At 33.4% G+C, this 27,865-nt stretch overlaps 2 protein-coding genes and 1 long non-coding RNA gene across 8 annotated transcripts; 1 reads left to right on the top strand and 2 right to left on the bottom strand.

Moving 5' to 3' along the window:
- On the bottom strand, positions 1-13,660 carry LOC127739116 (alpha-L-fucosidase-like). Its single transcript, XM_052250702.1, has 9 exons — positions 13,521-13,660; positions 9,244-9,536; positions 7,165-7,271; positions 5,719-5,849; positions 4,862-4,995; positions 2,947-3,044; positions 2,095-2,227; positions 695-865; positions 1-353 (listed from the first exon to the last, which is right to left on the bottom strand). The coding sequence occupies exons 2-9, from the start codon at positions 9,354-9,356 to the stop codon at positions 98-100; spliced, it is 1,143 nt and encodes a 380-aa protein (XP_052106662.1). The 5' UTR covers positions 9,357-9,536; positions 13,521-13,660; the 3' UTR covers positions 1-97.
- On the top strand, positions 13,103-27,377 carry LOC127739115 (alpha-L-fucosidase-like). 2 transcript variants are annotated; one of them, XM_052250700.1, is made up of 10 exons: positions 13,103-13,249; positions 15,160-15,260; positions 15,846-16,209; positions 17,457-17,563; positions 19,268-19,398; positions 20,959-21,095; positions 22,982-23,079; positions 23,399-23,531; positions 25,160-25,330; positions 26,583-27,377. In XM_052250700.1, the coding sequence occupies exons 3-10, from the start codon at positions 15,863-15,865 to the stop codon at positions 26,836-26,838; spliced, it is 1,380 nt and encodes a 459-aa protein (XP_052106660.1). In that variant the 5' UTR covers positions 13,103-13,249; positions 15,160-15,260; positions 15,846-15,862; the 3' UTR covers positions 26,839-27,377. The 2 variants fall into 2 exon arrangements, with proteins under 2 accessions (XP_052106660.1, XP_052106661.1); XM_052250701.1 differs by lacking the exon at positions 15,160-15,260 and having other exon boundaries at positions 13,107-13,249.
- On the bottom strand, positions 17,538-18,426 carry LOC127739118 (uncharacterized). Of its 5 annotated transcripts, none has more exons than XR_008000297.1 (4): positions 18,342-18,422; positions 18,147-18,201; positions 17,922-18,006; positions 17,538-17,641 (listed from the first exon to the last, which is right to left on the bottom strand). It is a non-coding gene; the product is annotated as an uncharacterized LOC127739118 (long non-coding RNA). The 5 variants fall into 5 exon arrangements; XR_008000299.1 differs by lacking the exon at positions 17,538-17,641 and adding an exon at positions 17,805-17,851; XR_008000295.1 differs by lacking the exon at positions 18,147-18,201 and having other exon boundaries at positions 18,357-18,426.
- Positions 27,378-27,865: the final 488 nt, after the last annotated feature.

Raw genomic sequence — 27,865 nt, 5'->3', positions numbered from 1 at the left:
AACTATTAAAAGAATTTATTTATATTTCATAGCAATTTATACATTATTAGGAACATAAAACAGAGTATTATGTATGGATATGTCTTTGTTATTGCATTTACTGAACTCCTTGTATCTTGATAACCCAAGCATCATTACATGGTATCTCATTAACATTCATAGATGGTAGCATGATCTGGATGCCTCCAGCTGGATTTGGTTTCCAGGAGAAATTACCGCCTGTATATCCCAGCATTGACACAACTGTTGTAGATGAAGTTTTAGGAGCGCCCAACACCAATGTATTGTTCTGTGGCCATGCTAACATTATGGCATAGACAAATGGTTCGTTATTGATAACTTTAGATGTGTACCTGTTATACATAAAAAGTGAAATGGATAAGAATGTGTTAAAGAAAAGCTTTGAAAAATGTAAGTAGTTGAAATGGTTGGTTTGAGCACATCTACAGTAGAAATTTATTGAACACATAGCATAGCAACAAATCTAAATCATGTTTTAATCTCGACTTCTGTTAAAAGTTTCACCTAACATTTTTTTTAAACGCAAATGCATGGTATTTAAAGAATTGACAATCTGCCAAAAAAATAGATAAATAAAAAGTTAGTTAAAACATGTATATGTTTGTATTTTAGCATAACAATTTGTATGCATTGGGTCATACGTTCTATACAAATTAAACTATGTTCATCTTACCATACATAATTAGAAATAGTATCATTCTGAGTGGTCCAGGGCTTCGAACTGTAAATACCCTCTCCGTTAACTGTTAACCATTTTCCAAGTTTAGTTAAGATATCTTGATAAATAGGTACTACAGTACCTTCCTTGGTTATACCAATATTAATCAAAATGTTTCCTCCACAACTGAAAAAAGAAAACGGACATTTTGTTTATCATAGCTCGAAACTATAGCTCCTCACTTGTCACCTGTAAAGTATTTACTATTAAGTAACTTAATTCAATAAAAATCTGACAATACTCCCTAGAGAAGCAGTTCTCAAGATATTTTGATTTTTAAAGCCTAGCTGCAATTACAAGGTTATAGTCATCAATATGTCTGTAATTGATACCTGTGAAACCGTATTTTTTGTATGTTCCTCCAACCAACTAGGAGGACCTTCTATATAAATATTCATCATAGATATGTTCCCTAACCAACTAAGGGGGGCCTTTATAAAATTACAATCAATTACTAATATGTTCCACCAACCAATTATAGGGACCTATAGGATCATTCATTACAGATATGTGTTTCCAACCAACTTGGGGCTTTATAGAATATTTCAACACAGATATGTTATACCAACAAACTAAGGGGTTTTCAACACGGATAGTATTTCAAGTGATAAATAAGTGTCAGTTTAGTAGAACTTTTCAAAGTATGTCGACATTCTAAATTACAAACACTGATCCAAATGCCACCAGTGTCTTTTTATAGTTTATTGTAAGACAGTTGATGTCTGATTGACGTACTTAGATATATGATTATTCATATAAAAACAACCCTGAAACATATAACTGAATGACAAAAAATAATATGTTGAAATCACAAATACATATACGGCCATCGACTTACTTGTAGGTCGCTATTATTATAAGACACTTCAAATGTATTATATTATTTGGTGATATGCCTGACAGAATGAGCTACTTCAGTTAAAAAGTTGATAACATTTTGATGTGTGATATACATGACAGTGAGATGGAATACTGTTATCAATTTAATAAAAACTTAGTTGAATGACATACTTGACAGCAGGGTAGCATGTGCTAAAAGTTCAATATAATTTTTAACGTATGATATACCCGACTGTTTGAGCTACTTTTGTTAACTATTTTATAATATTTTAAGCGTATCATAAAACTGACAGTTTGAGGTGCCTCTTTTATGTTTAATAACATTTTAAACGTATGATATGCCTGCCAGTTTGAGCTTATAGTGTTAACAGTTAATTACATTTTTGTAGGTATGATATAACTAACAGTTTGAGCTAAAACTGTTAACAGTTAATTACATTTTTGTAGGTATGATATAACTAACAGTTTAAGGTTATAGTGTTAACAGTTAGATACATAGTTTAAGTAAGATATACCTGACAGTTTGAGCTACTTCTGTTAACAATTCTAACATAGTGAAATAATCAGTGAGTTTAGCATTACGTCTGTAGCCAGCAGAATACTTGTCAAGTGTCATTACGTTCTCCCATTTCCTCTTCTTTAAAACCTCTACAAAACATATGTGAAACTTCTACTAACATATGTAAAACCTATACAAATAAAGATTTCATGTAAAACCTCTACGAACATAGATTTTATATAGAACCTCTACAAACATAGATTTTATGTAAAACCTCTACACACATATGTAAAACCTCTACAAACATACGTAAAACCTCTACAAACATATGTAAAACCTCTACAAACATACATAAAACCTCTACAAAACTATGGCAGATATTTCATATTACATTGGCTTATCACTGCGTTGACTGATACTATTGACTTTGTGTCTAATTTTTTATATGTCAGTTACCAAGAAATGTACCCTTCCCTAATCAAATCGGGACTTGCGCCATTGATACGAACTGAGGGAAAGAGTTCCTAAACCATTTTAATTTTTGTGTCTAATACGTTTGCGAAATTTGTATATTATTTATTTTTTGTATACATGTATGTTTGTATTTTTACTGTAATGTCATGACAGACTGACATTTCTAATTCTAGTATAAACAATTTGTGCCAATTTATGATTTGTATTGGGCTTCAAACACTGGTAAATATAGCTGTGAATTGTTTCGCATGAATATAAAATCACTCATTTTGAATATTTGTAAACACTAAAAACAGGTGTTCACTTTTTTTTAGTTATGTGTCAGCTGTCCTCGCACATATACCAATAATTTAACAAAACAAAGCTGCCATAACAATATATTAGAAATACAAACTTGGATTGAATCTGTCGCCACAGTTTAAGAAACCACCATGTATACAGTTGACGTTAATCCCCCATCTGTCATTCACAACGACTGTATCTTTTACTGGACTAAGGAATAAAAAAAAAAATGTTTTGTCATTCACCTTAATTTTGCATTTTACTTGGCTAAAATAAAAGCCAATTAAGATCGAAGAATTTTGGAATTCCATTATTCACCTGTCATTCTATAACAACACCATCTGGATGTTGGTTGCATTATAGCAGTATTGGTTAAATTTGATCTATCTCTCGTTTATATACCCAGTAACAAAGCATATTAGCAAAAGTAGAATTTAACAGCTTTGTTAGCGTGTTCGTCTTGAGTGCTGAAGGTCCTGAATATGGCCCCCGACTGAATCAAACCAAATAATTAAAATTGGTATTTAATGCTTTCCCGCCAAGCATAGGACATTGAGAAGGAACAAAGATTGTTTGACTCGAAGCTATCAACTTTATCGTCCAAAATGTATACATGTAATATGTGACGCTGGACGTTATGCAGTTATCAATCAGTCATTATATAAGTACAAGGTATTAGCATTTGAGTTGACCCTCGCCAGAATACTTACCTGTCGTTATATAACCATGACAGGAATGTAGTGGCATTTCAGTAAACCCTTCCCATGATTCTTATCTAGCGTTATATAACCATGACAGGAATGAAGTGGCATTTTAGTAAACCCTTCCCATAATCCTTAACTTGAGGGTACCCAAATTGCACCACTTTTGTAAGTTTTTTCACCTACGTTTATTTATGATCTAGACAAAAGTTTCCATTCTGTGTTTATTTTGTAGATGTATCATTATTTACTATATGGTTCCACCAATTTAATTTTGAATCCATATTGAATCATAGAAAAATGGGTTTGAACATACCTCCAAACGATCAATGATTCTGTAATGAGGAGTACCCACATTGCATCCATGCTTAAATTCACATCCTTAAAAGTCGAATAACAGATATTTTGTTTTATTTCTTTACATATATAGAACAATTTGACATCAGTCCATGCTTACTATTCATTTTTTAGGAAATGAATGCTTGTAACATATTTTATTTGCTAATTTTTAAAAGATGACTTTTTGTGGACGTCGCATGGCGACGTTTCCGTACATTTTACTTTTTCCAGTGAACACTTCATCTGTTTATATATACTGTGAACTTTTTGTGTATATTTAAATATATTTACCTATGTTGAAAGACGTGCATAGAGTCAAATCATAAAATACAAATTGTTTAGTCTCTAGGAAAACTTGTAAGATTTTCTCTGCCTTTTTTTGCTAAATAGGTGCAATTTGGGTACTCGTTGCAATTTGGGTACCGTGACGTTAACTGTCGTTATATAACCATGACAGGAATGTAGTGGCATTTCAGTAAACCCTTCCCATAATGCTTACCTGTTGTTATATAACCATGGCAGGAATGTAGTGGCATTTCAGTAAACCCTTCCCATACTGCTTACCTGTCGTTATATAACCATAACAGGAATGTAGTGGCATTTCAGTAAACCCTTCCCAGAATGATTACCTGTCGTTATATAACCATCGCCAGGAATGTAGTGTCATTTCAGTAAACCCTTCCCAGAATGATTACGTGTCGTTATATAACCATGCCAGGAATGTAGTAGCAATTCAGTAAACTCTTACCTATCGTTATATAACCATCGCCAGGAATGTAGTGTCATTTCAGTAAACTCTTACCTATCGTTATATAACCATCGTCAGGAATGTAGTGTCAATTCAGTAAACCCTTCCCAGAATGATTACCTGTCGTTATATAGCCATGCCGGGAATGTAGTTGCATTTCAGTAAACTCTTACCTATCGTGATATAACCATCGCCAGGAATGTTGTGTCATTTCAGTAAACTCTTCCCATAATGCTTACCTGTCGTTATATAACCATGACAGGAAGGTAGTAGAATTCCAGTACCAGTCATCAGCAGCATGTGAGCCATCTGACCACACAATGTCTGGTTTGTATTTATTGACTAGCTCATACAATTCTGGCATTGTCTTTGCCTACAATTCAAAGTTCAGCTAATAAAGGACATTGTCGTTTTGCATGAATTAAACGATTTTTAGCGGTACAGATTTAATGATTTTCATATAAACATTGTCCAGTTATTAATTGATCAATCGATCATTATAGTAATTGGATGCCCAGTTAGAAATAGTTCATGCATATTTCCAGGACGACATTTCTAAATGACATAAGTAAACTCGTTTTATTGTAAAGATTGTCAGTTTCTCAGATTATGCACGATTGAACGATGTTTTGTACTTTGTATATTATTGTACGATGTTTTTATCGCACGATGTTGTGTACTCTATCTGTCGTGGAATTGATTAGCTATTTTGTAGTCATCATACTTGGATAAAAATTTGTTATAGCACACACAATGTATATTTATCTGTTTTATTTACTTAAGACACTATTTATCCTTCATTCACACAAGATAATAATTATATTTAGTTCAAATTAATTAAATAAGTCAAGATAAATCCATACTTATTATATAACGCTGATAACCTCAGATAAAAGTCAAATTTATCACATGGTTTCTGATAAAAGACTAAAGTATGAAAAAGAACGATTTTTTCTTACTTTTTTAAATGTACACAAAGCAGCAATTAATGTAATTAAACATCCACTTTATTTGAACTTTCGTGGATAGTTGTCTCATTGGCAATCATACCACATCTCCTTATTTTTATATAATTAAGTTCAATCAAATAACATACTGCTATGAAATCCTGTGTCTTAAACGCATTAGATCTGTCACGTTCAAATAAAGGATTAAACCATTCAAATAATGAATGATAAATCCCGAAATGAAGTTTAGTCTTCGCTCTGATAGCTGCTCCGACTTCACCTGAAAAAAAGTTCTATTTTAGTCTTTATGTACACTGTTATTTAGTCATGTTACAGAAGTTCCTTTATTATGTTAGTTTCAAATGGAAGATATATTCTGGAATATATTTCCACTGGAACACATATTACATTATTAGTTCCTGATGGAATAAAGGGTATAGAATATTTGTTCCTAAAGGACGAATATTATAGCATTGTTTATAAAAAAAGTTTACAGAAGAACACATGTACGCTGCCAATTTAATGTATATGTTTCAAGGGTCGTTCTCATGTCCGAACCATCGTCAGTGGTTAGTTTAAATCATTCCTTTGAGTTTTGTTTAAACCTTTAAAGAAATTGGTGTTGATAGCAGATCATTGGCAGACTATGAAGTACATTTATATCTTGTCTAGCCTGGTGAATTGACTTGTCTAGACTGGGGACTTGACTTGAAAGTTAAAATATTGTCTAGACACTTGTCTAATAATAACATCTGGGTTGTCTTTCGAATTTTTTGTTTGTTTGGTTGTTGTCTCATTGGCGTATTCTTCATCGATCCTTTTATATATAGTATTTATTAGGGCTTAGTTATTTCTATCCGATCTAATTGCTAGTAAATAATTAACCCTGTAGATGGAATCATCGTCTAAACAATTTACAATGATCTGTAAATCTAAACTATACATTGAACGTGCTCCTTTTTGAGTTAGATATAGATGAAAATTAGTTTAATTAATGATAAAAATTATTGTAAAAGTAAATAAATGAAGAATGTGTCCATGGGACACATATGATGCCATTGGTCCAGACAATGAGAAACTATGAAGACTTTTATTATAATAAGTGGAAATTTTTTAAACCGCAGATAGTCTAACGTCTTATCAATGAGTTTTATCCATTTTAAAATAATATAGGTTTTTTTTAATTTCTTGTCAGACCGATGTGTACAGTGTAAATGCGTGTTCTCTATCTGTTTACCTTTTTATCTTTATTTATATTAGTTTAACATTTATAGCTATATCAACATGGTATTTTTTTTTAAATAAACGCATATGTATTTGGGACGTACGGACGGACGTACGGACGCACAAGTCCGCTGCGGCGGCGCATAAAAAAATTAAATCATATATTACTTTTTACCAGATTTTTGGTGAAGCTCAAAGATTTTTATTTGTTTTCTCTTTTATTTGTTAAATTTTATAACTGCTACAAAGACATTAACAGAAAATATCTAAACATATGCCGGATTGAACAATTATCATTAATTTATCTCCTAGTATAAAGAGAAGCATTATCTTGTATCCCTGTAACTCAACTATAACAGTACCATAATTACCTATTAAGTCTCTCTTTGGGCCTACATCCATTGCATTCCAGTTCCAGGAATAATTAGACGGCCACATCGTAAAGCCTTCATGATGTTTTCCAACCATGACAACATATCTACAAAGAAAATTTCCAGTGTAAGAACATTTTGCTTACCAACCATGACAGCTTATTTTCAATTAAAAACACGATGTTTAACAACCCCGACAGTATACCTACAAATAAAACCCACAGCGTAGGACCATAATGCTTACCAACCACGAAAACATACCAACAATTAAACCCACAGTGTAGGAACATAATGCTTACCAACCACGAAAACATACCAACAATTAAACCCACAGTGTAGGAACATACTGCTTACCAACCACGAAAACATACCAACAATTAAACCCACAGTGTAGGAACATAATGCTTACCAACCACGAAAACATACCAACAATTAAACCCACAGTGTAGGAACATACTGCTTACCAACCTTGAAAACATACCAACAATTAAACCCACAGTGTAGGAACATGATGCTTACCAACCTTGAAAACATACCAACAATTAAACCCACAATGTAGGAACATGATGTTTACCAACCATGAAAACAAGCCAACAATTAAACCCACATCGAAGGAACATGATGATTATCAACCATGAAAACTCACCAACAATTAAACCCACATCGAAGGAACATGATGATTATCAACCATGAAAACACACCAACAATTAAACCCACATCGAAGGAACATGATGATTATCAACCATGAAAACTCACCAACAATTAAACCCACATCGAAGGAACATGATGATTATCAACCATGAAAACACACCAACAATTAAACCCACATCGAAGGAACATGATGATTATCAACCATGAAAACACACCAACAATTAAACCCACAGTGTAGTAACATGATGCTTACCAACCTTGAAATTATACCAAAAAAATAAAAACATTCACTGTAAGAACATGATGCTAACCAACCATGAAAACATACCTACAAGTAAAGCCCACAGTGTATTGTTCTTTTGACATACCTTCAATGGAAGATGTTTTAACGATATTTCTATCATCTTATTGTCGACTTATTCGTGTACAATCGATTCTACATCGAGTTCCATGTTAGGAAAAATGCTTAAATCCGTCCCAATGTTGACGATATCGTGTCCACATCGTGATTATATTGTAAACTAATTCTATTTCCTTGTGTTTACATCGTTCACATCGTCGACATCGGCGATGTTGACAAAATCGTGTCAGCTTCATGCTTCTATTGTATACTAGTATACAACCTTGTGTTAACATTGTTTACATAATCGTTATCGCAGTGTTTACAATATCAGATAAACATCAATCTTATATTGTATACCAAGTCTCTAACCTCGTGTTTACATCGTTTACATCGACGACATTGTAATGTTGAAAATATCGTGTCAACATCGTGTTTCTATTGTTCACCAAGTCTACACCATTGTGTTTAAATCATTCACATCGTCGACATCGCGATGTTGACAATATCGTGTAAACTTCGAAAATAAAAATTGTATTTCGAGTCAATACCCTCGTGGAAAATCGTCCACATCGTTGACAGAAAAGGTGTATTCAAAATAAAATGAGGAGATGTGGTATGAATGCATGCCAATGAGACAAATATCTACCAGAGACCAAATTACGTAGATATTAGAAAATATAGATCACCATACATCAACAATGAGCAAATTAATCACTGCATATGAAGCCTCGACACGACAAAGTGTAAAAATAATTCAAACCAGAAAACCAACTGCCTGATTTATGTACAAAACAACAAACTAAAAAAAAGGGATATTCAACAACAAACGATAACCCGTACATTACAGGCTCCTGACATGGTTCAAAGTTGAACTTAAGATTTTAACTTATGGATTGATCTTTAAATATTCATGTTTATCATTTTGATGTCCGTCTACCATCTGAAAAATAAGATATGTTAATTCTCAAAAAAGTACGATAGTCTATAATTAAACCTTCTCGCATATAATTTAACTATCAAAACATACCATCTGTATTAATAGGTCATAAGTTTTACGTTATCGATAATACTGAATTTACACTTACTTAGCTCCCGATATATTAAGTAAACTAGCCCATTCTTCAGCATTAAAAAATTCTGCTGTCAATTGAGGAGCGAAATCCGGATAGGTCCAGTCAGGTCTGTAATTATTCTTCATAAAATCAACCAAGAGTGGTGTGCGAGTCTCCCACTGATACCAAAACCATTCCGACAGTATTGATGGTACAGAGAATACGCCCCAGTGGATCAAAATCCCAACCTTGGATTCATCGAACCATGCTGGCAGAGGTCGAGAATCAATGGATTCCCAATTTGGTTCATATCGTCCAAAAGTTATCTGAAATACACACAGCAGAAGTATACATTTTATTAACATCTTCACTCAACCAGTGATATGATGTATTAAAATGAATTCTCGTCAATAATTAATTCCTGATTAGATTATCATATCTATGTGAACTTTCATATGAGATTTCGGTCCTGTGATAAATTATACAAACAAGAAGTATTATGTATATCATCAGCAGGTAGTATATATACATAATGAAGGTATAAATACCAATAAGAGATTTGGCCCAAACCCCAAAGGAAAAGGATGTGGACAACACATGTCACCGTATGGCGTTCTACGACGAACAAAACCCATACCGTATTGTAAAATATATATAAAAAAAAACAAGATAGCAGTTATTAATTCAAATGAGAAAACTAAAGGCACTAACATGAAACGATCGTTATTTTTCGTTCTAATTTCCGCTTGCACGGTGTTTTTTTTTTCTATAAAAATAGATTTGTTACAAACTAAACAAAACTCAAGTCACAAATAAGTAGCCACTATATTGACGGCCTTTGGCATGTGAGGCTTCGTGTCACTCATAGAGTAAAATTAGATATTTTTCAAATCACCAATACATTAGATCTAAAGGTTACTTAGCCAATGGTATGCATTGCTGTTCGAGTCAAGTTTGTAACTCGTGCCCAAAAGTTGTAATTTTATTTTTGCATTGCACCCCAGGCTTCCGTAAAAGTGTGGTATTGTGAACTTAAAAGTTTTCTTTTTTATTTGGTTTCACTTTTATAACTTAAGATTTAATTATTTGTCACATACTGTCATACTATTGCAAAGGAGACAATATAATCGGGTTGTTGTCTCTTTGACACATTCCCCATTTCCATTCTCAATTTTAACTATGCACAAAGTACCTAAGGACAACGATGTAAACAAATACAGGTCACAGTACGGCCTTTAATCAGGTTTACAATATGTATGTACAAAGGACAGCGTTGTAATCAACTACAGGTCACCATACGGCCTTTAAGCAGGGGAGAGGGTATATATATATTTTTTAAAATATTTGATTCATTATTTAAACTTGTTTCAGAATTGTTAGAAAAATAGGAAAAAAAATAATAAATTCAACATCGAGTTTCAGATTTTTTTTTCTTAATCCTGTATTTGATTGAAAACAGAGTATAAAGTTTGTTTTTATATTAAGATGAAAACAATTGCTTGTCCAGAAAAAAAAAACGCAAGCTCAAAATACAAGCACCCTCCCCTAAATCACACACACACAAACACACAATATGAATGTTCGGTGTCTAATGCTATTATGCATGAAATATGTGAAAACCTGAAGTAAAGTGACCCACATTGGTTTCAGACACAAGATACCGGTAACACACACAAAAATATTATTTGCTGGTAGACGTTTCGTCACTGAGGGTATTACCAGCCAAGTAGTTTTTCTACCTACATAGGCTTAAATAGAGCATCGCCACAACTTTCTAGAAATTTTGGTTATGAATGCTCTCAAACGGCTTCGTAATTGCTTTACTGCTCCAACATTTTTTAACCGCCTTCTCGTTCTTGTGGTAGCATGATCGCCTCGAGTGCGGGAGATCGTAGAGTCGATCTCCTGCTGGGTCAAACCAAAGACTGGAAAATTGGCATATGCTGCTTCTCCGCCTACCATGCGGCATTTAGGAATAAAGCTTATACTAATTGGCTGTGGGTCAGAATAAGGAAGGAAACATGACATGTCTTTCTCTTACCTTCTGAACTAGCTCTTAAAAACTCTGGCTCAGCGTGTCGGTCTAGTACAAATTAAGAAGGGCTCATATTCATTTCAATTTAAAATGTTCTGGTCCTGATATGCATGTTAGATTAGCTACTGGACTTTAAATATCAACCAATCATCAACCAACTGTTTAAATGATTCGCTCGCCATTAATTGGTGGCTGTAAAGGAAGCACGAATCTAGCATACTAAGCTAGAAGCCTTGTATATTTGATTAATTTAGACCCTCGACCTTTTCTGATGTATTTCTCCTGTCCCCTTTTTGGAGGATATAATTATCAACTATACGTCAAATGATCCTTAAAGGCTATGCATATATTCATGCGTTACTAGTATAACTTTCCAAAACATCGCGTTAAAACAGATGAATTGTATAATAACTTTAATAATTTGGAGGTTTGGTTTTAAAACATAGACTTTTTATTTTACTGATAATTTAAAGACACATTGATTTTTTTTTAAATTACATGTATACAATGTTTAAAATGTATATATCAATGAACAATTCATCTGTTATACCCCTTATTTCAGTATTTCGAGGTGAAATGGTCTCTGGTGACTGAATATGTGCGATGGCACCTACCATGGCACCATGCAATCATTTAATTTTTCTATTCACATGCACCATAAATGTATTTACACCCCAGTCCTATTGTTATACTTCATAGTTTCTATTTCTGAAACAAGTGTAAATTGAATAGATCTATTGTTACGAATAACAATGGATTTTGACCTCCCACAAACACAATCCATTGTTATTCGTAACAATAGAAATTGATTAAATAGCATGAACATAAGAAATTACTAATAGTGTTCACTACAAATTGTTTCATGATATTAAAAAAACATATTTTAGGAAATTCCAATAAATATCTATAGTATGGAATACAAAAATAATCCTTTAAATACTCTTTTGCTTGAAGGTAATTTTTTTTTATCCCAGTCATATGTCTCTATTCTAAAGCATTGATCTTTAAAAAAAAATGGGGATTCTAACTCCAGCCCCCACCCCCGGTTACCCAGTGGCCGATCCGGGGTTGGGGTTCCGCGGGTTGGACCCGACTTTTATTTAAAAAATCAATGCATTTAAATGGTTGGACCCCCCTTTTTTCTCTTGAGTTGGGAACCCCCGGGATCAGCCCCTGATTGCCCCTAAAAAGGGAGTTCCTCTATATTAAATATTGTATGTTGAGCGTGTCTGGTAGTCGGGTTTTTAATGCAGACACAACTATCCCTTAGTATGTTCGAATATGAATGTTGGTTTATTCTCGAGAAGAGGGGGGGGGGGGCTTTGTTTTTGATAAAATCGTAAGATATAAAATACAGTTATGATTACCTTTATCAAGCTGATACAGGTAAGTACTTTGGGTTATAATATTGCCTTTATCTTTAGTCTCTTCTACCAAATCCAACGCTTGCCACAAAATGCCGTCCGTGTTATACCCGTCCATATTGACAACTGTATAACAGGAGCATGATGTATTTTTTGTTTGTAATAAGAATACACGAAACAGTCAACCTTGACCTGCTGATCCATATAAGCACATGGATTTAACGGGAATATGCAAATCAACTTTGACATTTGTAAAATATACTCACTTGTCAAAGTTTGAACGAAGATAACCAAAGAAATGTTACTAGTGGGGTTTCATGTAATAAAAACAATATTTTTATAAATCATGGTTTGATATTGTCAATAAATATGCTATCGATTTTTTTTTCATTTAATAATCAATGTTAACAAATATAGGGTTTAGAATGGGGTGTAAGTTAGTTATACACCTCGGGATACGGCGTGTCTGGATAAGAAACCCCTCCGGCCTTTCCCTCGGTGTATAACTATTACAGAACCGCCTATTCTCCTGTAGTTCAGACTGAATAAATTAAATACTCATGTTATTTTACAAAATCATCCACCTGTGAAAGCAGTATCGAATTATTTCAAGTGTGTATTCACATGAAGCCATACTAAGGTAAGATGTATATATACTATATATGGCAGTTCAGTCTAATTCACATACAGTAAAGTTTCCGTTATTTTTTTTCTAATTTCTACAATAGATCTAATCAATCGATTTAAAATTGTTAAGTGTGTGACATACAAAGCGATTTATGTACTCGTCTCGTATATGATGTACATATATACTTTGGCAGACATTGATGATAACAAACACACGAGAACAGTCAAGAAGACATCACGTGGAAGACATCAACATAACAACACATACGTTAACAAAAACAGACCTCGATCTAAAGGTGTCCAACAGGATCTTCAATGGAGGCTCCAAACCAGTACGATGAACTCTAAATCTTCATGGGGTTATACGCCATTAATAAAAGTTCTTTTGTTTGTTGACCATTTAAAACTGTTAATGAATATGAAACAATCAATGAAAATATATCCAGAATTACTATAAGTGGTCTTTTTAATGTCTGTGAGTGACAGTGTTTTATTTAGAAATTATATAATTTTTGTTAAATTTAGTAGTAGGCGAACTGAACTGTAAAAGTAAACAAATAAAACATAAAAATACTGAGTTCTGATTTACTTCCCTGTGTATGATATTGACAACTGTGTTGTGCATTAGTATAATAGTAATACGTAATAGTATATTAATAGACACACACGGGACAACATGAGATTACTACCAACAGGTCCAATACTGAGGGAAATAATTACTTCAATGATAAAATAAACATGTAAAAGTCAATACCATTTATACAATGTATTGCACATGCATATGGTTTACGTTACTAAGGATACAGACAAATGATCTTTAAAAAAATTACTCATTCAACATTAAATATCTTTGACCTCATTGTTTGATATATATAACCTGTAGATAATCTTTTCGTCCTCATTTAACTAGCTCCTCCTCGCACTTTATTATATATGAGAGAAAAGTTGCTCTGGCTCATCTTTGTAATTGTCTAATTTAATCAAGAATTATATTTTCTGCTTCATTATTTACCATGTTTTCAATTAACACCATGAGTGCTTAAAAGGAGCAAATGGAAGACAATTTGTTCACATTTAACTTTAATGAAGACCCGTGAGTTTACGCCAATGTCTGAAGATCACGCTATGATCATAGATATTTAGTTTTGAAAATAAGAAGATGTGGTATGATTGCCAATGAGACAACTCTCCACCAGATATCAAATGACATAAACATTTATTGGTCAACGTACTGCCTCCAACAATGAGCAAAACTCATAACGCATAGTCAGCTATAAAAGGCCCCGAAATCGGACTAATCAAACGAGAAAACTAACGGCCTGATTTGTGTACAAAACAATGAACGAAAAATAAATATGATATACACCAACAAACGACAACCACTGAAATCCAGGTTATTGACGACACATACAGAATGTGGCGGGGATTAACTAGACTAAGTATTTGCCTGCGCCAAACCCTCCCCCTAACCTGGGACAGTGGTGTAACAGTACAATATGAGGAACAAACTATAAAAATCAGTTGAAAAGGCTTAACTCATCAGATCGATACAAAGCAGAAAAAAAATCTAACAAAAACGCAGACCGGACGTGGCAGGGTATTTATACATCCCAACATACAAAGCCATTTTAAAGCTTCAAGGTACCGATGAGTAAATGTTTGAAGCATTGCCTCATGTACGCGTTTAGTATCGACACTGCTTTACTTGTTTTTGTTAATTCTCGAGAATAACTTCGTCGGCAAATAGCCCACACGGGAACATAAGAACAGGGGGTATTTTTGAAATTAGACTGTCTCTCCTTGTTTTCGGTATCAAAAGTGTTCGTTGTTGTAACCGATGTGAAGGACTTATGAAAATATCACATGATCATATTTCATTTTTCTTTGTTTATCTATTACACTGTTATCATATATAACAAACAGATAACTTGTTTATACCAACCTTAGAAGCATATTAGTAAACTGAATCAGAAGTTACATGTTGGCACGTGCAGTGAAGATTTTTTGTACCTGTTAAGCGAAAGGTAAGGACACGACTCAGAACACTGGTGTTATACACGAGATTCATTGATATTGTCTTTTTTCAAGGCTTATTGCATACGTTATTAGAAAGTGTTTTGCTGAATTTCTCGGTCAACTTCGAAACTTAAATTTTTGGTGTTAATCGCCACTTTTAACACCCTTTGCTATATCATTGAGGCCAGTTTTGTTGTTGGTGGAGGAAGCCGGACTAATTCGAAGCGAGCCAGCGACATTCTGCAGAAAAACAGACTGTTCTGGTCAATTTCCCTATTTAAGCTGTTATCTTCAAATTTAAAGTTGACAAATACAAATTTAATCTGAAAACAAGATCAGCAACACAAGATATACCAAAGTCAAAGAAAATCAAAATGATTAATTGTTTTTTTTTCACCGGAGTTTTCATCCACTTTCGCATTTTTGGTTTTTAAATTGAAAACTGAAAAAAAGATATATGAAACTATAAACAGAAAAAAATGGATTTATTATTCCAAAGTGTATAGCGATTCAGAGAGGCCCTTGAAGCCTCTAGTTAGTATTATTATTGATTATTGATATTATAATTAATTAATCATCATTATTTATTTCAGGTGAAGTGAATAAGATAATGACATTGTTAAAATACATTGTACTTTTTATTGTACACCAGACAGTGGTCAGTATAAAATACGAACCAAACTGGGACTCATTAGATACTCGTCCACTTCCTCAGTGGTACGATCAGGCAAAACTCGGCATATTTATTCATTTTGGAGTATTTTCTGTACCGAGTTTTGACCATGTTCCGTCCTGGTTCTGGAAATACTGGCATGATAAGAGTGACATGCACAGTGTAGAATTCATGAAGAAAAATTATCCGCCTAGATTTACGTACCAAGATTTCGCAGCTGAATTTACTGCAGAATTCTTCAATGCAGAGGAATGGGCGGAAATATTCAACGCTTCTGGTGCAAAGTAAGATTAATTATCCTTGTTGGAAATTAATAATGCCTAAGCATTGTTATAAAATTTACCATGTATACATGAATCCTTAAATAATGAGATATCTATACAGATAACTGGTTAAATCGATATATCTTTAGCATATAAAGATAACTTATCAAATATTTATTACAGATGTATGTTGTTAAAAATCCTAAAAGGGGCCCGCTTGAAATACGCTTTCGGGCTCAATTGTTTGTTAATTTGAACTAAATTGTACCATCGGTCATTTAGTCTTTTAGATTGTCTGTATTTATATGTTTTTTTTTGCAAATTGTCCAGTGAGTATTGTGCGTACTACTAGTCTACTACTGCTACTTAAATTTTATTAATAATGAAAGGAATTGGGACATTAAATCCGATGCCTCGTGTAAAGAAAGTTCCATGCTCTTACACGTTATGAACCATTTGCAACAATTCTTTGAGGAATCCGTAGGTGGCCTGTTACAAGGCAAAAGTTTACTCCCTATCCAATATACCCTCATTTTCCAGTTGCAGTCCAACATTCCCCGATCTTCCTCCCGGACGGCTTTTATTACAGGGATTACCTATTGTATTTATTCATGTTAATTCGTTCTGAACATGCATGAAATATTTTCCATTGGACTGTAGGCAAGAAATTGAAAGATTGCATCTTACCATATGTAGATGATTATTCTCGTTGACTTTGCAATTTCTGACGTTGATTATCCAACTCAATAGAGCGGCCAGGGCTTCACAGAATTGCTTTGTTACATTTTCAGTTTAACATTTTAATTTTTGTGCAGATCTGATATTTTTTTTACACAAATGCAGTGTAGACAAGGGGAAATAGAGATACGCATGTGCACGTTTTGTAATCAAAACGGTTCGATGTTTATTTACTAATTTAAACAAGAATGTGTCCATAGTACACGGATGCCCCACTCGCACTATCATTTTCTATGTTCAGTGGACCGTGAAATTGGGGTCAAAACTCTAATTTGGCATTCAAATTAGAAAGATTACATCATAGGGAACATGTGTACTAAGTTTCAAGTTGATTGGACTTCAACTTCATCCAAAACTACCTTGACCAAAAACTTTAACCTGAAGCGGGACAGACGGACGGACGGACGGACGAACGGACGAACGGACGCACAGACCGAAAAACATAATGCCCCACCTTAATGCCTCTAGGAGGGGCATAAAAATGTTAAGCTCATAAAAAATAAACTGATTTGGCTTTATATGTATTTAAGGTATGCTGTACTTACTACTAAACACTGCGATGGGTTTACACTATGGCCGTCAAAAACAAGCTTCAACTGGAACTCTAACTCTGTAGGACCTAAGAGAGATATTGTAGGTAAGGACCTAACTCTACCGGACCTAAGAGAGATATTGTAGGTAAGGACTTCATTCTTTCTTGTTAACCACATCGGACCTAACTCTACCGGACATAAGAGAGATATTTTAGGTAAGGACTTCATTCTTTCTTGTTAACCACGTCGGACCAAACTCTACCGGACCTAAGAGAGATATTATAGTTAAGGACTTCATTCTCTCTTGTTAACCACGTCGGACCTAACTCTACCGGACGTAAGAGAGATATTGTAGGTAAGGACTTCATTCTTTCTTGTTAACCACATCGGACCTGACTCTACCGGACCTAAGAGAGATATTGTAGGTAAGGACTTCATTCTTTCTTGTTAACCACATAGGACCTAACTCTACCGGACCTAAGAGAGATATTGTAGGTAAGGACTTCATTCTTTCTTGTTAACCACATCGGACCTAACTCTACCGGACCTAAGAGAGATAGTGTAGGTAAGGACTTCATTCTTTCTTGTTAACCACATAGGACCTATCTCGACCGGACCTAAGAGAGATATTGTAGGTAAGGATTTCATTCTTTCTTGTTAACCACATCGGACCTAACTCTACCGGACCTAAGAGAGATATTGTAGGTAAGGACTTCATTCTTTCTTGTTAACCACATCGGACCTAACTCTACCGGACCTAAGAGAGATATTGTAGGTAAGGACTTCATTCTTTCTTGTTAACCACATCGGAGCTAACTCTACCGGACCTAAGAGAGATATTGTAGGTAAGGACTTCATTCTTTCTTGTTAACCACATAGGACCTATCTCGACCGGACCTAAGAGAGATATTGTAGGTAAGGACTTCATTCTTTCTTGTTAACCACATCGGACCTAACTCTACCGGACTAAGGACTTCATTCATTCTTGTTAACCACATCATCGATATGTCAAAAATCAGACTCAGGTACAAATCAGGCTATATTAATATGGTATCTATTGTAACATGTCATCCTTAATATGCATGTAATAATTGCAGCTGAACGTTGAATAGCCGTCAATCAATCAACCGATCAAGCAATCAATCTTGTAATTAAAAGGAAAACATAGATAGTTATGGAGATATGTTTGTCAGTTATAAACACCAACCGTTGTTTCAGTTTTAATTCATTAATTACAGATGAAACTTTAAATTATGGTTTGTATTTATATTGAAACAAACTGTCATAAAATTTGAAAATATAATATAACGTGATTTGACTGTGTGTCTGTATTCGAGGGCTAAAATGAAAATATATAAAGATGGTCTTAAATGAAATAACTAAAATTCCTTTTTCACTTCAGCATTTTGTCCTGTTTCATGCACGACAAAGACAATTCGATATATTGAAATATTGGAAAAAATATTAAGGAAAGCAATGAATATTTTGATTGAAGTAGAACCAGAACGGGAAAAGAAGGCAATATTTGAAACTTACAAATACGAAAGAAAAAAAAAAACAAAAAAACAACAAACAACTAGGTGCAATGATGGGGTTAACTTGAACAAACGACACAGTGTCAATGTTTATGGGAACCATTATTCTATATCATTTGTTCTGTAATATTACAGAAGATTTCTTCCATTTGCAACTTATATTATGAAGGAACTTCTATTTCATGACAACAGACGTCATTGAAACTAATTTAAATGGAAATTTGATCCGGCTTTACGTATACCAAGAATTTAAATGTATATCCATTTTTTCAGGTGAATTTTCCGCAGCCTTGCGTAAGAAATCCAGTCTTAAAGTAGGACTATATCATTGCCTACAGGAATGGTTTAATCCACTCTATTTGAAGGATAAAGAAAGTAACTATACAGGACAGGAATATGTGAAGGTCAGTTTAAATTTTCATAGAATCACGCGACAGTTTTTCTGATTTTATTCATGAAGTTGCTAATAGAATTTTAGCTAAACCATTGACTTCGGTATCTAGACGAATAACAGAAGATAACAAATTGAAAGAAAAGTAAAAAATGATTCTAATTTCAAAGTTATTTAAAGTCATAAGGTTTACTCCTACAAAGACTTATACGTAAAACTGTAAACTTATGTATGTAATACATAGAAAAGCAAAAGTAACATAAGAATAGACATTAATACTTCTGGCTCTAAGCGACATTAGTGATCATTAGTATTTACATAAAACTTTAGAACTGACATTTTCAAATACTTAAGATGTCTTTTATACAATGATGAATTACAAATCTGTCTTAAATCAGAATTTCATACTTATGTTTAGATTCGGTTTAACTTTGCTATCGTAAAAATCAACACGAATAAGAAGAAATGTTTGGTAATGAGACAGTAACCCAACAACAAAAAAACCGACCAAAGACATTTAAGGGTCAACATACGGTCTTCAAAAATAGACAATGACAATATGCCAAGCTATACAAATTTTATATTAATTTATTCCTATTTAACTATAAAAATTGTTTGAGAAACGATGCCCTGGCTTGCTGTCTAGAATATTCTCATAAGATATTTTTGAACTGCTATCGTTAATTAAGTGTTTAGTGTTAAGTAATGGCACTAACCCTTACATTTTATGAGTTAGGACTGATGAAATTCATATACTAGTCAACAAAAGTAACGATACACAGGTTTGAACTTCAATTTATCATAAAATATAATAAATAGGGAAAATTGTCCAATGAAAAACATTCATTTGCAAAGCAAATGCATATGATTAAAAGAATCTGACCAAATTGGAAAGTGAGAAAATATCGTGTTATTGAACACAGGGGTCAAATTTATTTTTTGCGGAAATTGACGACAAAAGTCGGCACTGAATTTCGCAGATGAGAATTAAGTATTCAATTATCTGCAAAGGCATTCAAAATTTTAAGCAGACCATATTTAAGTTTAAAATTTTTAAGTTCTAATATCGATTTTTTAATTTTTGGGTGAAAATACGATTTTTGAAATAACAAAAATTGCAAAAAAAAAAAAAAAAAAAATTCGCGTATTTGCCTTAAATCCATGATTTAGATAAGAAAATAACATTCTGTAAATATTAGACCAATTGGGCAATTGTTGACCTTGGTACAGTATCCAATTTTATTATATATGGAAAATACATTGCCTTTTATCGTTTCTTTTGTTGACTAGTATATGTTAGATTGCAAAATCACACCGGATTTCCCGGTCAGAAATCCGCAGATGGATCCGAATCCGGAGGACCATTTACACGAAAAATACAAACGGTGAGTAACAAAAATATGGATCTGATTCCCACGGAGGGGATACTCGGTTTTAAAAATAGTTCTATTAAAAGCTTGTTTCCATACAGCTTCCATGCAATTGATGTTCCAACAAATATCATATCACGACATTTACAATTGAAAACAAGCCAGTATAAAGTTTCTTATCTATCTGAGATTTTTTTTTATAGTTTAAAGTTCAACCGGCACTGTATGAATTGATAAATAACTACAAACCCGAAGTTTTATGGTCTGATATGTGTGAACTGAAAGGTCCGGCGGAGTATTACAAATCTCAGGAATTCTTAGCTTGGCTTTATAATGAAAGGTAACATCATTGTTGAATTTAACTTTAGTAATTAACAAACAACTTAAGAACCTACATCACTAAATATTACTGAGGCAACAATGGCTGGTTACAGGGCTAAGGGAGATGCCACTTACATTGGTAAAAGTTATTATCATTGAGGCAACCGAGGCAGGTGTTAGGGAAAAGGCATATGCACCTGACATCTTCATGAGTTAAACCACGTGGCTTTAAGATAACATTATTATACCCCCTGCATTCTAAAACAGGCGGTGTATAGTGAATGGGGAGTCCGTTACATCCAACTTTTGTGTCGGAAACTGCTCCAGAACCGCTCAACAGAATTTTCCTTACATAGTGTACTTTTGCACCTCATTGTTTATTTCTTCATCTGATTGATTTTTGGGTTTACTTTTGGATGACATAGACTTCGTCGTATCTACACACTATAGTACAAATGTGTATCCACTTTCTACCTAAACCCCAAATCATAATTAAATAAAACTTACTCAGAATCTCTAACATATAATGCAATTACGTACCTTCTTTTTGTTATTTTTTTGCCCGAATTATTTTTGTAGTTTACGCACGTACCAAAGCTTGGACTCTGTCATTGCTATATTTTTGGGGTACCCATTTTGTATCAAAAACCTCAAAGCAAACAAACATCCCCCCTAATAAATAAAAAAGTGGAAACGCCAACTTAGTGGTTGTCGTTAGTTGCTGTCTGTCATATCTGTTATTTATTTATTATTTTACTGTAGATCAGATCGCTGGATATTGTTTTACATTTTGACATTTACAGCTTACTATATGATCATGTATGATATTAAATGCTTTACATACCATTTTTGAGGGCCGTATGGTGTCCTTTATAGTTGCTTACATCCACGTCTCTGGTGGATAGTTGTCTTATTAGCAATTCTACCACATTTCATAATATAGAGGTCAAGATTTAGATAATCCCACCCGATTTTCAAGGTCACAGGCAAGTTATGAAGTTTCTTACATTTTACAGACCAATTTCGAGTTACAGGACTTAACTACGACTAACTTCAATTTTTTGTCCCTAACGAGGTTCGCGAAACAATCACTGTTGGTCTGTAAACGTTTAATGTTATCCTGGCGCTAGAAACTTACCAGAAAATATATATTCCCTGCAGTGGAGGACACATTCGAAACTAATAATCGTTTATACATCATCGTATTCGGTTTTTTATATAATATCATTAGAACTGTAAGATTGAAGCAACTTTGATAGATGAAAAATGGATAATATTTAACATTAACAGTACCAGTATTACTGCACCAGATGCGCATTTCGACTAACAACGTCTCTTCAGTGACGCTGGAGGCCAAGATATTTAAAAAATTATACCTTATGAAGAGCTGGTAAACCAACCAGGACAATAAGTATAACCGAAGCCGGGCAAGGAATCAGAGCTTTTTTACATGATGGAGATATATATATCCTTATACAGTAGTTGTCGTCTGTTTATGTAGTTCATACGTGTTTCTCGTTTTTATATAGATTAGACCGTTGGTTTTCCCGTTTGAATGGGTTTACACTAGTAATTTTTGGGGCCCTTTATAGCTTGCTGTTCGGTGTGAGCCAATGCTCCGTGTTGAAGGCCGTACCTTGACCTATAATGGTTTACTTTTATAAATTGTTACTTGGATGGAGAGTTGTCTCATTGGCACTCATACCACATCTTCCTATATCTACTTAATTTAAGATAATTTCAAAAATTTTGTAACGACAAACTTTTATAACACAATATCCGTATTTTCCAGACAGATCTGAAGTACTGGTAACTTGGCTGGTGATACCCTCGGAGACTAACATTCCCCAAGCAGAGGTTTCAGGAATATAATTTTCATTTGTGACTTCTTCATTTCTTTTGTAGTCCAGTGAAGGATACAGTTATTACGAATGACAGATGGTGTGAAACATGTTTTTGTAAACATGGTGGCTACTTTACTTGTGCAGATAAATTTAATCCTGGTATGTAGATATGTCAATTATTTTACCTGCAACTTTATATTACATTGCAATGAATGCTTTAAATTTCCTGAACAGTATATATAAAAATGACAAAGGTTAAAGACTGGTGCATTTGACTTAAAAATAGAGTAGTGTTCTGTTCAAAAAGGGTATAAAATATTTGCGTCATTTTTTAATGAAAGTAATTTCTATTATAACACAATTCGATTCCTAAAGGTTCACTGAATTTCATAACATTTTTTTCTCATTTTTCTTGTATCTTCCGAATTTCCGTCGTTCCGTTTTGTTTTGTCTTTCAGCATTTTGTTGTTTTTAACAGGTGTTCTACAAAAGCATAAATTTGAAGGCGGTTTGACAATAGACCGAGATGCATGGGCCTACCGACGTAATGTGCAACTAAGTAATTTTCTCAGTCCTCATGACATTATTTCAAACCTCGTTTCCATAGTAAGGTATGTGTACATTTTGTTTTTTTTTAATTGTAAATAAAAGCCGACAGTAGTTTTCTATATGTTTTTATGTTAGTATAAACACGTACGTAAAATATGGATTTATATCAAACTGGTACTATATATACTATCTCACCTACAATTTAATTTTCATAACACTGTTGAGTTCTCTGACAGAAAAGGTCTCAGGAAATCGTTTGAACTCCAAACATAACGACACCGGGTGCTGCTACCCAATTTTCGTCTCTTTTTCTATATGCATCAATACTAGGCGAATGCAGACTGTAAAAAATGTCCCGATAGGTAAAGGGGCACAATCGATAAATTGAACATCTGACAAAAATTCTTGTGTCTAAAGATCTTAGACCGAGAAAATATGTCTCTTATCAGTTGAGACACAGACGCGTCGTACTGTTTAACCAAATTCGTGATGTTCAATGTAATTTATTTCCGGACAGTCAAAACATATAACGACCAAGGTAAAAAAATAGAGCATAAAGGTAAAATGCATGTACTGCCTTGTATCCTGCAAACCTTAATATAATGAAAAAATCTGAAACGGCAAAATGCTCAATTCTTCTTATTTTCAACAAAACTGGCAGACGACTTCTTCCAGGAGTAATTGCAATTAAATGACGATTTCTGACTAATTTTTTTGTTGTTGTCTAATATCTCGAAAACTATAAGGAGCCGAGTGGTCTAAGTGGTTCTTCTACAATATCACTAGCCTGTTAGCACCGAGGTTTTGAGTTCGAATCACGCCCGCGGGAGGTGCGTTCGACTCCATCTTAATTGACTAGGATTGCCAGTTTCCTGCCGAAGATCTGTGGCTAATTCTGTGTTCTCCGGCTTCCTGCACCAAAGAGTTACACACCGATCAATCATTCATTCAATCGAAAAACTATGATTGATAGTTCGAAAATGTAAATAGCAAAAATGATGAGCGATATAAGATCTACAAAAATTCCAAATGACCGAAACCATTGGATGATAAATAACATATCGGATGTATTGCTTATAACTGATGACTTTTTGACTTATTTTTATATATTGGCAGAACCTGTAAAGAGTATAAATGATAAGCAATTCAAGATCTACAAAAATGCCAATATGACCGAAATAATTGAATGACTCCTTAAGGAGTTCAAGGAATTCCAGCCCTTAAATCACGTTTTTAAACTTATTTTTGTATTTTTGCCAATTATTTTCAAAACTATAATAGATCAGTAGAAACTGTCAACAGCAAAAATGAACTGCCTTATAGGTTTCCAGTAAAGGTTAAAATAAATATCAAACGGCATATGTTTAGCAGGTTACTCAATTTAGGCATTTAGGAGCCTGTTGGTCATTTAATTCTGGATTCTGGTTTTATTATACGGAACTTCAAATTACATTTGTTCTTACCGTGCAAACCAATGTCATATTTGTGACGTCAGAACTATAAAAAAATATTTGAAGGGAACATAATAACTGAAATACCCCCCCCCCCCCCCCCGTACACATATTTATAAAGTTCACATCCTTTTAATACTATATTTCCTATTTTCTATTAACTACAGTTATGTATTGCATTCAGTATTTTTGAATCTTATTGATAACCATTCTTAATTATGGTTAATTTGTATTGAAAGTTGTGGTGGAAATATGATATTAGATGTTGGTCCTACAAAGGAAGGTAAAATAACACCCATATTCGAAGAGAGACTTCGACAGCTTGGTCAATGGCTTGGTTGTAATGGCGAAGGGATATACAGTACTGTGCCATGGAGCCATCAAAAGGATACAACTACTCGATATGTCTGGTAGGATTTATATAAATTAAGGCGACAGAAGTTAACCAATGTTCAAATCATGTAACTTCGACTGCATTTTTAACTATATCTACAAACGCATTTTTTTAAAATGTAATTTTACAAGTATACTCCTAAAAGTGGCCAGTTAATTATTATAGTCATAAGGTTATTTTGAGTTTATTGGTTATTTTGCAAACTGAATATAATCCGGGGCCTTTTATAGCCGACCATACGGTATTGGTTTTTCTCATTGTTGAAGGCCGTACGGTTGCCTATAATTGCTTACATCCACTTCATTTGAACTTTGGTGGAAAGTTGTCTCATTGGCAATCATACATTGTACCACATCTCCTTATTTTTATATTCAATGAGTTTGTGAGTGAAAAGTCGAGTTTACATATGAATTAACTCCGTAAATTAATATTAATTACTTATAGTTCCAAAAATATGTAATTTAGATTATCATATTCAAAAATTTCATGAGGACTTACAAAATCATTTCGCCTCTGTTGGGATTTATACTTGTAACACGTTTAAAAATGGATAAATATTTTGTTGTTCATGACGCTCCAACAGTGTCTCAAAAAATAAATCGCCACTGTAGATACATATATCTTATTTTAAGAAGGAATAAATCATAAATTGTAGAAAACAACTCGGATAAAAAAATTTTTTTTTGAAAATGAATTAGCTGAGATGCCTGATTTCGTTTATCATATTATATCTTTTACTGATGACATCAAACTATATATAGTTGGCCGGATAACTGTCACAACTTACCACGGATATGTTCCAATTGTCATAGATACAACCTCTTTTCCTCGATTATGATATCACTGAATGCAACTCATCACTAAATGTGTACGGTGTCAATCGTTGGACAACTGACCGTACCACAGCACCTTAGATCCTTCCCTGTGATTTGGGATCATTTGGTTGTGTTCGTGTTACTCTTCCGTTTCGTGTTAACGGTTACATGTATTGATGTCCCCTTGATATATTCTGTCTCGTTTTTCATCAATGAAATAAGTCTGAACTTATAACCTTTTTGCGTATTAATATATTTTATACAATTTCTTATATGTATTGTCAAGCTCTTGCTATTTTTAAATTTGTAATTCAAAACATATTTAGAAATTGAAGAAAATGATGGAAAGAAATTTAAATGGACAAGAACCAAACATTAAAATCTAATGCAAAAGTGCGTTGTATTTTTTCATGGTCCGACGTCAAACCAACTATTTCTATTTGATTTAAACAGGTACACAATGAAGAAAACTGATGAGAAATTTGTTTATGCTGTAGTGTTGTCATGGCCACAAAATAATACCTTAACACTTGGGGCACCTATTACTTCTACAAATACCATAGTTACTATGCTTGGATATCCAGAGAAATTCCAATGGACTACAAGTGCTGGTGCACAAGGACTGAATATAACAATACCAAATATATGTTGGAATAAGTTACCATGTCAATGGGCATGGACTTTTAAATTGACAAATATTCAAAACTGAAAGTATACTCAGTTTATATAAATTTGCGAGTGACATTGTTAACAATACAGGCATGTGTTTTGTACAAATCTTATTTTTGAAGAAATTACTTAGATATTGCATAGAATTATTATTGAATTGTGTAAAACGATGAAAAGCCTGTACATGTGGTTAGTTTGCTGTCCATTTAACATACGATAAAAACTTACTGAAATTAAAACGACTATTGCAAAAATATCAAGGATATATTAATATAATATGGTAATATTATTAATGCAAAGGTTGGTCATATTATAGTAATGTAGACTTTGTTTGAACACTGTAAATATAGTTACTTTATCATGATTGAATTCTCGATTCAAAGGAATCTTTTTTTTTGCTTTTTAGATTCCAGAAAACGTAAAGTTTTGTAGATTTCTCAAATATATCTCAATGAATTAAGATGTGGGATATAAGAAATAATATATATATTTAAATTTTGTATTCGTATTTGTATTTGGTTGAAAACTACATGTTGTACATGAGATTAACGAAAGAAGTGCAATAAATGTCATACTTGAGATCTTGTCTTTAGTTTTCCGTTTATAAGTTGTATTACAAAACAAAACGCCATGAAATGTCTAACGCAAAGATATCGAAGCTAGAAAATATCTTTTTGGGTTAGGCTATTGGTCATACTAGTATTACATTTAACCTAGAGTTATGTGCAAAGTATTCAATACGTTATTAATCTTATCATTATGAATTTTTTGAAACACCAACAATGACATTTTCTCCATTGACCACACTATTATTCTGACATGTTTTATATTCTTTGTTTTTTTTTTTAATTAACATTTAATTTTACTATCTTCAAATTTATGCTGCAAAAAATGGCCGAAATCATGCCATCTCTTTTTTCAGAAAATTTTGTATAAAGTATCACTTTGTAAATAAATATAATTTTCTTGTTCGTTTTGTTTTAAAGTTTTAATACCTCTACTGAGAGTGAAATAGTGAAAAGAGTTGAATCCTGAAATAATAGTTAGCAATCATGTTAATAAAAGTT

The sequence above is a fragment of the Mytilus californianus genome, unplaced genomic scaffold (assembly GCF_021869535.1).
Source record: "Mytilus californianus isolate M0D057914Y unplaced genomic scaffold, xbMytCali1.0.p SCAF_4, whole genome shotgun sequence".
NCBI lineage: Eukaryota > Metazoa > Mollusca > Bivalvia > Mytilida > Mytilidae > Mytilus > Mytilus californianus.
Note: the sequence above shows the minus strand (reverse complement) of the source record. Positions and strands in the feature narration are given on the sequence as shown.